Raw genomic sequence first — 10004 nt, forward strand, 5'->3', positions numbered from 1 at the left:
AGCAGGGCACCTTTACTCACTAGCCTCTCTCTCCGGATGCTGCTCTGCGGGTTTCCCACCGACTTTCATTGGACACAGCACAGACAGGGACTGGGGTGAAAAGTCGTAAAAATGGCGCTGGCCGTTCGTCTTTTGCCCCGCTTGCTGCTCTCTCCGCCGCTGTCTCGCGGGGCCGCTCGACCCCGGACTCCCGGTGTAGCCGAGGTGAGGCCACCGTTGGCTGGACTTTGCTGCTTCTGCCGCCGTCGCCTCGGCTCCGGAGCGGCCCCATTTCCTCGAGTCACCTGGGCCCCGGCGCTGCTCGCTCGCGGCCCGCAGCGTCCCCTGCTCAGCCCTCCGGGACTCGCCGCCGCCCTCCCTGCTTTCCCTGTCTGCCCTCGGCGCCTCTACAGCGCCGAGGAGCAGCCCCAGCCGCGCCAAAAAACCAAGATGATCATTCTGGGATTCTCCAACCCCATCAACTGGGTTCGGACTCGAATTTACGCCTTCCTCATCTGGGCCTATTTCGACCAAGAGTTCAGCATCGCAGAATTCTCTGAGGGAGCGAAGCAGGTTTGTTTGTTTCACTTGGGGTTGACCGCTTAGCCTCTCACGCGTTCGGCTGTTAACGCGCAAAGTGTTTTAGCGGTGTGTTTGCCTCCCTGTGTCCCACGTTATCCAAAGTGGGTAGTGACCCAGACGCAGAGCCCTCTGGCTACTTCTTGACTTAAATTAAGCTTCTGCTTGTGTTCGCATGGTCGCCGAGGAGGAGGGGTCCGATTGAGACACCAGGGTGCAGTTCCCTAATTTCTTTTAACGCTCTACAGGTTTTGAATCCGGTAGAAATGAATTCGATTCAAAGCCCATTTCTGCCACTTAAAAGCTACATGGCTTTATCTTTTCTGAACGGGGTTTTCTGCAAAATTAAGAAGACACTGCCCGGCACGCAGTAGGCACTACACAAATGTTTGTTGAATAAATGAATGAGTAGATAAGATTGTTTTGAAGAGTAAATAAGATAGTATTTTCATAGTGCAATAATGTCATTTTGGTAGAAAAACAAAACTTCCTGCTAGCTATTTGGTAGAGCTTCCTTGCCCATCTCCCTACTCCCCAGTCCTTCCCCATCATACTCTTTAAAGAATAACCTAGAGATAAACAGTTTTCCCCTTTCAAAGAATTTGCTGAGACAGCTTGGTCGCTGATAAGTGCACAGCACCCTGCACCTTGAGAAATAGCCTTTCGTGATTCATAGCCCTGACCTCCTGCCTATTCTCTTTCCGAGTGACCGGTAATACCCTGCCTTACCCTTGCCACACAATGGTCACTTTGGGTCCTGAGATTATTTACAGATTTTGTGTGTACATGCATCTTTCTAGGATGAAAGTCCATCTATAAATTTCTTTTGAATCGCTTCAAGAGTTTATCATTCTCAAACGTTTCAGAACTGTTGATAAATAGAAGCCATAGTTTATTTCCCAGTTCATACTGCCATATACCTTAAACTTAAACTATTAGTGTAATCATTTCACAATTCTGATTGTATACTGATATTGATATGTTTATTCCTAATTTATTTCAGATTATTTCTGTAAACACAGCCATTTATATTTGTGTGACCCATCAGTCATAAATCGTTTCCAACTTTATATAATCAATGTCAATATTGATTGACATTGGACACTGGTAGGAACCAGTGTCCAGTGTCCTGCTTCCCTGAGTCAACTCTTGACTGCTTTATGTGTTTATAAAAAAATTTAAAAAAAGGGCAAGCTTGACTTATAGCATTATAAGAGGTAAACCTCTGCTCATGTCAGTTCTCAAAATCTTTTGTCCATGCAGAGGTAAATTGGCATGATTTTACTATCCACAATGCTCACTGATGATATGCGAGCTTGTCTACCTCATAACATTATATGACTGTACCAGCTCATTTTATATGTCAGTAAGGAATGAAATCCTCTCCCCTCCATGGGCAGGAATCAGGCCTTAGGCCCCATTTCCTCCGAACACAGAGGAGCATGGAACACTTTTTAGCCACTCTCTGATCCTGTCTCTAGCTGTTAGCTGTTTTAGCCCTCCTCCTTGCTAGTAAGTAGTATCTCCACCCCTTAATCAGCCAGTCTGTAGACAGTTTTTGCCTAATCTAAGTCAGTTTTTGTGCATTTAACCACTGTGATTTTCTCCAAAAGGAATGTTGGGTCATCCATGGCAAATATTTATTCCCTAAAACCATTGGTTACTTAACGTACTTTTTATATCAAGCAAATCAGTTCTTCATGACCTAAGATTTAAAAGAACATGGCCAAAAAACCTTCTCCCTACTAGGTCTCTTAATGCAACTGTATCTTTTTTTGCATGGGTATAATTCTAGGGCTTGGGAATAATCTGGTGTGGAAACATTAGCTAGTTTATCTACTCTCATGGACTTCACTTGCCCTTTCTCCTTAAGCTAACCTCCAGGCAATAAAATGTTATCTTGGGTTATGAATATCAAGTTATCATTAGATCATGTTCATTCAGATTTTTTTCTAATCAGAGAACATGAAAACAAAAAGGCATCTTAAGGATCATCATTCTAGTCTAACTCTCCTTTACAGGTGATAGAACAGTTGGCTCAGGGATGCATTGTGAGCACTGTCCTGTGACCCAGTCTACAAGCAGTCTTGGTCCTCTAGTCACTAGAAATTGAGATGGTTAAGTACAGTCTAGTCAGGCTTTTATTCATCACATGAGCCGGGGAAATAGGTGGTCCAATGCTAAGCTTTATTAGCACCACAGACCCTGCTTTCCATTAATGTGCACATAAAACACATAATATGATATCTTCCCTATTACTGCCATTAAACCACATTCATCATATACTGTATGTTTTCTTATATATCTTGTTTGCAAGTTTTAGCCTTTTCTATGAACAAGAGAGCTATTTTCTAGAAGCCTCTCTGGGTTAGACACTCCTATGTCATCAAGGCCTCATCAGGGCATCCTACAACAGTTCTGACACTAACTCCCTGGAGTTAGTGCAGACCCCACAGGTTAGGGCTCAGTCCCAGATGACTGCCTCCACTTTCTAATCACAAGTCGGGGCCTCCATTTGACTAGCCAGTTATAAATTAGTGGTTTCCACGTCTCCTTTTTCAAGTTCGATAATTTGCTAGAACAGCTCGTAGAATCTAGGAATGCACTTTACTTGGTATTTCCAGTTTATTAAAAAGGATACAATTCAGGAACAGCCAAATGGAAAAGATGATTAGGGCAAAGGATGTGGGAAGGGTGTGGAGCTGATAATTCCAACCCTCTAATCACATGGTTGGTTCTTCTGACAGCAGTCACCTCATTAGCCTAAACTCAGGTATGGTTGAAAGGGGCCAGGAAAGAGAACGAAGAACAAATGTATATTTTCTTCTATCACAATATCGCACTATTGATATGTGCATATGATCTATCTTCCCTGTTAACTGCCATCAAACCACATTAATCATACAGTGTTTATTTTCCTGTATCCTGCTTGCATGTTTTAGAGGGCTATTTCCTAGAAGCCTCTTTGGGTTAGACAATCCTGTATTATCAAAACCTTGTCAGAGCAGCCTCCTAATGGTTCGTTATTATCTAATCAGATAATTTGCTCAGGTGGGATCTTTGGCCCCCCAAACATCACACCTTGTTCATACAAACTAGAATGTAATGGTTGGGTTTCACCATGATCACTGTGGTCTTTGTTTCTTCTTATCTAAATACCACCCATCTTCCTCACGTGAAGGCTTATTAATAAACATAATGTCTCTGAACCCTCAGGGCCCCTGAAGTGTTTGCAAGGGGTCCTTGAATCCGTTTGGATATATGTATTTTTCTCAAAATTCAACTCTTTTATTATCTAGTTCGCCAGAGCTGGCATAACAAAATACCACAGTCTGGGTTACTTAAGCCACAGAACTTTATTTTCTCACAGTTATGGAGGATGGAAGTCCAAGACCCAGGTATTGGCAGGTTTGGTTTCTTCTGAGGCCTCTCTTCTTTGCTTGCAAATGGCTGTCTTTTGTGTCCTCATGTGGGTTTTTTTCGTCTGTGTGTATGTACCCCTGGTGCTTTGTGTGTCAAAATTTCCTCTTACAAAGACACAAGTCAGATTGGATTAAGGCCCCCCCTCATCTTACTTAATGACCTTTTTAAAGACCCCGTCTCCAAATACAGTCACCTTCTGAGGTACTGGGAGTTAGGGCTTCAGCATATGAATTTGGGGGAAACACTGTTAATCCCATAACATCCCATTCCAAACAGGAATTGTCTGTCTGACGTGCCTGTGCGTCCTCCCTGTCCTTCCAGTTCTTCAGATTTCATCTTAGATGTTACTTCCTTTAAGAGGCCCTCCCTCGTCCTCCCAGTTGGGCTTCAGTGGCTCTTCTGCTCAGGTCATTCCGTTCCTACCCCTGTTATAATTCTTGAACTTGTCAGTTTACTTGCCTCCCTTCTCAAGTAGCCTGAAAGCTCCTTGAAGACAGGTGGAGTCCTCTAACAGTTTTTTTTTCTCACTGCTAAGAATGTGGAGTGCAGTCGGTTGCCCCCTACTTCACAGTGGGATCTCATACTTCCAAGTTGGCATCCCCTTAGACTGTCAGCTCGTTATCTTTTCCCCCACTTCTCCAAACATGCCTTATCAATCTTCATGAGGTTCAGATTGCAACCCAAATCTCCAGACTCCAGTACTGTCTAGATTGCACTGCTTCTCAAATTCTTTGTGTTCATGGTTAAGAGGGGGGTGTCATATAATGGTCATTACAGTAATAACAATGATTGCTTCATTATTTTAAAAGGAAATCTAAGGAGGATTTTTATTGAGGAGCTGATGTGTGCATACACTTCATCCTTTCCCCGGTCCTGAGAGTGGGTACATAATTGACAGTCAGCTCACTGTTGTCAGTGTGGGAAGGCCAGATGAGAAGAGAAAAGCCAACCACTTTGAAGGAGTCATGCTTACCAGTGATATCATAATATGTGACATTGTTTATCACCTTTATCATAAAATAGTCTTTGTGATACTAAGCTATTTAAATATGAGCATTGTACATTGTATGGTATTTTGCATGGTATTTTGAAATAATGATTACCAGCCTCTCTCCACTTTTTTTTTTTTTTTTTTTTAAGGCTTTTGCTCATGTGTCCAAGTTACTGTCACAATGTAAATTTGATCTTTTGGAAGAACTTGTGGCCAAAGAGGTAAAGTATACTTTTAATTTTCCTTTAAAAATAGATGTATTATTCTCCTGCAGTAGAGTAATATATGTTACCCTTATTTATGCGTAAAAGTAGTGTGTGTGCCATCAGCCAAAGTAGAGTCCCTGTATCTTTACTTTTGGGTACTTTGGGTCATATAGAAGCATAGAATGACTTCCTACTTAAGGAATAAGTAAGTAAATGCGATGTCTCTTTCAGTTGTCTTAATACTGAATGTTCTCTTAGGAATTACCTATTGAATAATTTGATGCCTTTCAGCCTTGCTTTTGAATATGAGTATATATGGTAGTAAATTTAACAGTAGGCAAAGAATTCATCTGCTTTTTGAAAGGCTTTTGAAAATCCAACAGGTGAACTATGGTTTGCTTTTTCCATACTTAGGTGCTCCATGTATTGAAGGAAAAGGTTACTTCACTACCTGACAACCATAAAAATGCCCTTGCTGCTGACATAGATGAAATTGTATACACATCAACAGGAGACATCTCCATTTACTATGATGAGAAAGGTAATGCTAGAGCATAATCAACCTGAAATGCTACATAATTGCCCAGATAAGCTAAACTAGTGGATTATCATGAAATAGTGGAGTTTTGTTGGTACAAGCAGACTTCAGGGAAAATAATACATTCATTCTTTCAAGACCGAACTCTGGGAGAGTTGAGATATGATAATAACTTAAACCCTTCTATCTAGGACCTTCCTCTCCTATTATTTCATTCACAAGAGACAGCATTGTCACTTAAGTTGATGAAAATTGTCTAAGGCTGCTATCATGTCTCAAACAGAAAATAGTTGTGTTTCAGATTTCATAACTTGAAACAATTCAGCATTTTAAACGTCCAGCTGTATGTTAAATAGAAGGACTAAGGAGTAAAAGAAAAAGTAAATAATATCAGTTAATGACTTTTTTGAAAGTAAGACTAACTGTGGAACTCCCAAATAGGATTTGTTTGGAGACAATGAAAAAGGTTGAAAGGAACTTTAGTGGTTATCTGGTTCTTCTCTTTGTCCAATGCATACGTTTTCCCTATACCATATCCTAAAAATGTATTGACTCATTAATTTCTTCTACAAATACTCGTAAATGTATTATGTGCCAGGCACACAGGAGATCTAACCTTTGCTTACATACTTTCCAAGGCAGTTCTGATATAGAGCTCTTTAATGGTTAAACATTTTCCATACACATGTTAATTTGAAACATTTCTATAGGTACTTTTAGTGATGAATATTTTCTTCTCCCCTAATATTTCAAATTGCATCTCAGCATCATGGTCACTACCTGATTTTAACATCGGACATTGTGATAATCACAAGGCACATAGCAAAGTGAATTAGGGTAAATCATAACTTTTTTCTGAGATGCAGAGAAGAAGGGAAATACCTCATAAACCCTAAGAGAATTTTTTAAAAATAAAAAGGTATCAATAGAAGTATCTTACTAGACTAGACTAAGTATAAAATACGATCTGTCATAACTGTGTAGCTACTGCCAATTTCTAATTTCATTTTGGATATATGGATGATAGATTATTGTGATTTGTATTTGTATGTGTGTGTGTGTTTTTTTTCCTCTAAGGAAGGAAGTTTGTTAACATCCTGATGTGCTTTTGGTATCTAACCAGTGCCAACATCCCCAGTGAAACTTTAAGTGGAGCCAGTGTATTCCAGGTTAAGTTGGGGGATCAGAACGTGGAAACTAAACAGCTTCTTAGTGCAAGCTATGAGTAAGTCTAATCTCATTTCATTGTTTCCTTTCTCTAGAAAATGGAAGGTAGTATGAAGGAAGTATGAAGGTATGAAAACTAAAGGGAGCTTTAGGAAGAAAAGGATTGAAATCAGACAAGTTATTTAAGAAGAGAGAAAGTCATAAAGACATACTGGACATGAAACAGGAGTATTCAGGAATTAGAAAGAGGTAATATTGCCAAATTTAACTAAAGGATGTTTGAGCTGTCTGTTGCTGCTTGTTTATAAACCACTCCCAAACTCAGTCACTTCAAGCAGTCATTTTTTTGTCTGCTGTTTTACTGCTCAGGAGTTTTGGAAAGGCTCAGCTGTGGGGTTTTCTTGGTTTCATTTGGCATCAGTGGCAGGGCCTGGAGGATTCATTTCCAAAATGGCTTCGTCACTCACACATGCACCCCTTGGTGCTCCTTGACTTCTCCACAGAATGTCTCATTCTCCAAGGCCTCTCTTCACGGCTTGGGTTTGTGGTGGTCTCAGGCTATTCACATGTTTTATGTGGTCATTGGCTAAACCAGTAAAGGGCTTTGCCCAGGATTGGAACATCATTTCCACCCTAGTCTGCCTGTCAAAGCAGTCCTAGGACCTACACAGTTGAAATGGCATGGAGAGACTCCACCTTTTTATGGGGCAGTAGCAGGGTCACATTGCAGAAGAACATGTGGGATGGGGCATATGGTTATAACCATCCTTGGAAAGTAAAATCTGCCACAGTTGGCACAAGGACCATCCACTCTCTAGACATTTATTGATCATTTCCTGTTTACCAGGTACTCTGGTAGAGGTTCAGATACAAAATCAAAGGGTTCCTGCCTATAAGGAGGTACTATCTAGTAGGTTAGCAACTTACTTAAAAGAGACACTGTCATGTATTTTTGTGCTAATAAAATTTGGAACAGTGAACCAATCAAGTCAGTGGTGGAGACATAATTTAATAGTTATTTAAAAGAAAATACTATTATGTTACCAAAACTATAAACTTGATTTAAAATAACAAATCCCAAAAATGACCTAAGAAAGAAAATATATTCTGTTTCACTAAGGTAAAAGGTATCCTTATTTTTTCACTTTTCTTGAAAGGACTGTGCTTTTTTTTTTTTTAATTTTGCTTTATTTGTATTTATACAAAATCTGAATCATCTCCTTTTAAAGACATCATTTATAATTAACAATATAATCAATACTCACCTCTGCTTCTTCTGATATTCCCTATTAAGACCATGGACAGTTCATAAACACTGTTATTCTCAAGATTGATCTAATGTTTATAACCAAATTCCACTAAAGTCCCTTTCCATCACCATAGTCCAATTTATTTTTCCTCATATTAGGCATTTTTGATAGCTAGTATTTAACAGCAGAATAATACCCAAGTTTCTCTTAAGGACTGGCAGATGTTGGAATATATATCAGTTGATTAAAATACTCATTTTAGGGGCACCTGGGTGGCTCAGTCAGTTGTGGCCGATTCTTGATCTCAGCTTAGTTCTTGATCTCAGAGTCATGAGTTCAAGCCCCACGTTGGGCTCCACACTGGGTGTGGAGCCTACCTCAAAAAAAAAAAAAAAATCATTTTTGTGGAGTATGTTCTAATTTTGTGAGGATATTTTTTGTGATTGAATTGGTAAATTAAACTTTTTTTGTTTTGGTGTTTATGATTAACCATTAGCTGGTGCTAAAAACTGTCTCTAATGTACACTTGCAAATTATATAGTTACCCAAGAAGTATTTGGACTAATGTTAAGATTCATATTTATAATTTTTTTCCCTAGATTTCAGAGGGAGTTTACACAAGGAGTAAAGCCTGACTGGACGATTGCACGGATTGAACACTCAAAGTTATTAGAATGATCTTTCTTGGAAAAATCAGCTTATCAGACTTCTGGCAATTACTACGAAAAATTAAGGAAAGAAATTTTTGGATGAGCTGATCTTCACTTAGTCAAGTGTGTGGCTTACTTTTATATTTGAAATATTTCTTGTAGTATATGGGCATGATACAATAAAGCATTTTCCACAGATTGTTATCATCTTCTATAAAAGAGATCAAAGTAAGAAAAACTACAACAGCCCGTTGTTGGTGTCATATTCAGTATCATTTCTAATGTTACTTGTACACAAACTAATTTTATAGACACTAAAAGTATTGAAAAAACTACACATTTCTAAATTAATAGCTCTTAAATATTTTATTTGTCATTAATACATTTAAACCAATAATTCAAGTATGTCTAAGATTTATTTTTAAAAATCACTGCTGCTATTTGATTACTTCTGGTCATTAGCTAGATGAGAAGGACTAGATGGAATTGTACCAGATTGGTCACTGCAGAACCAAAAAGATCAGTGAACTTGAAGCTTACTACAGCACCAAAAGAAAAAAAATACAGCAGTGCCTCAGCTACCCATGGGATAATATCAAGTCCACTAACGTACTTGTATTTGGATTCCTAGAAGTTTGGGTAAGGGAGACAAAGACAATGTAAGAAATCATGTCTGAAATTTTCCTAATTGATGAAAACTATAAACTCACAGATCCAGGAAATTCAGTAACAGGGTAACACATAAAACCTCACTTAAGGTATATCCATAATCAAATTGTTGAAAACTAGAGAAAATTGTAAAGCAGCTAGAGAAAAAACAAAACAAAACACATTCCATACAGAGAATGACTGTATATTTCTTTCCTCAAAGTGCAAGTTAGAGACCTTGGTATAACATCTTTAAAGTGTTTAATAAAAAGCCTATTAACCTAGAATTCTATATTCAGCAAAAATATCATTCAGGAAAGGTGAAAAAAGGCTTTTTTCAGACAGGGAAAAGATAGTGAGTTTGTTGCCAGTAGACCAGTAGACCTGTTTTATAAGAAATGTTAAGGACCAGGATGCCTAGGTGGCTCAGCCGGTTAAGTGTCTGCCTTCAGCTCAGGTCATGATCCCAGGGACCTGGGATCAAGCCCCACATCGGGCCTTGCCCAGCAGGGAGCCTGCTTCTCCCTCTGCCTGCTGCTCCCCTGCTTGTGCTCTCTCTCTCTCTGACAAATA

General features: G+C 39.4%; 1 protein-coding gene across 4 annotated transcripts; it reads left to right on the forward strand.

Annotated features, from left to right (window-relative positions):
* The first annotated feature begins 75 nt into the window (after window positions 1-75).
* Window positions 76-9118, forward strand: MAIP1 (matrix AAA peptidase interacting protein 1). Of its 4 annotated transcripts, none has more exons than XR_004819942.1 (5): window positions 76-552; window positions 5122-5193; window positions 5593-5719; window positions 6840-6941; window positions 8733-8979. XR_004819942.1 is itself a non-coding variant. In XM_027589452.1 (5 exons), exons 1-5 carry the CDS (start codon window positions 112-114, stop codon window positions 8809-8811), a joined length of 867 nt encoding a protein of 288 aa, XP_027445253.1. In that variant the 5' UTR covers window positions 76-111; the 3' UTR covers window positions 8812-9118. The 4 variants fall into 4 exon arrangements, 2 of the variants coding, with proteins under 2 accessions (XP_027445253.1, XP_035582454.1); XR_004819943.1 differs by lacking the exon at window positions 6840-6941 and adding an exon at window positions 6979-7132; XM_027589452.1 differs by having other exon boundaries at window positions 6794-6941; window positions 8733-9118.
* The last annotated feature ends 886 nt before the right edge of the window (window positions 9119-10004 follow it).

This window comes from Zalophus californianus, chromosome 3 (genome assembly GCF_009762305.2).
Source record: "Zalophus californianus isolate mZalCal1 chromosome 3, mZalCal1.pri.v2, whole genome shotgun sequence".
Taxonomy (NCBI): Eukaryota; Metazoa; Chordata; class Mammalia; order Carnivora; family Otariidae; genus Zalophus; species Zalophus californianus.

Excerpts from the sequence above, each read along its gene's own strand:
- MAIP1 (XM_027589452.1), top strand. The coding sequence starts at position 112 with ATGGCGCTGGCCGTTCGTCTTTTGCCCCGCTTGCTGCTCTCTCCGCCG. Across the intron at positions 553-5,121 it reads TCTCTGAGGGAGCGAAGCAG|GCTTTTGCTCATGTGTCCAA; the intron begins GTTTGTTTGTTT and ends TTTTTTTTTAAG. Across the intron at positions 5,194-5,592 it reads AAGAACTTGTGGCCAAAGAG|GTGCTCCATGTATTGAAGGA; the intron begins GTAAAGTATACT and ends TTCCATACTTAG.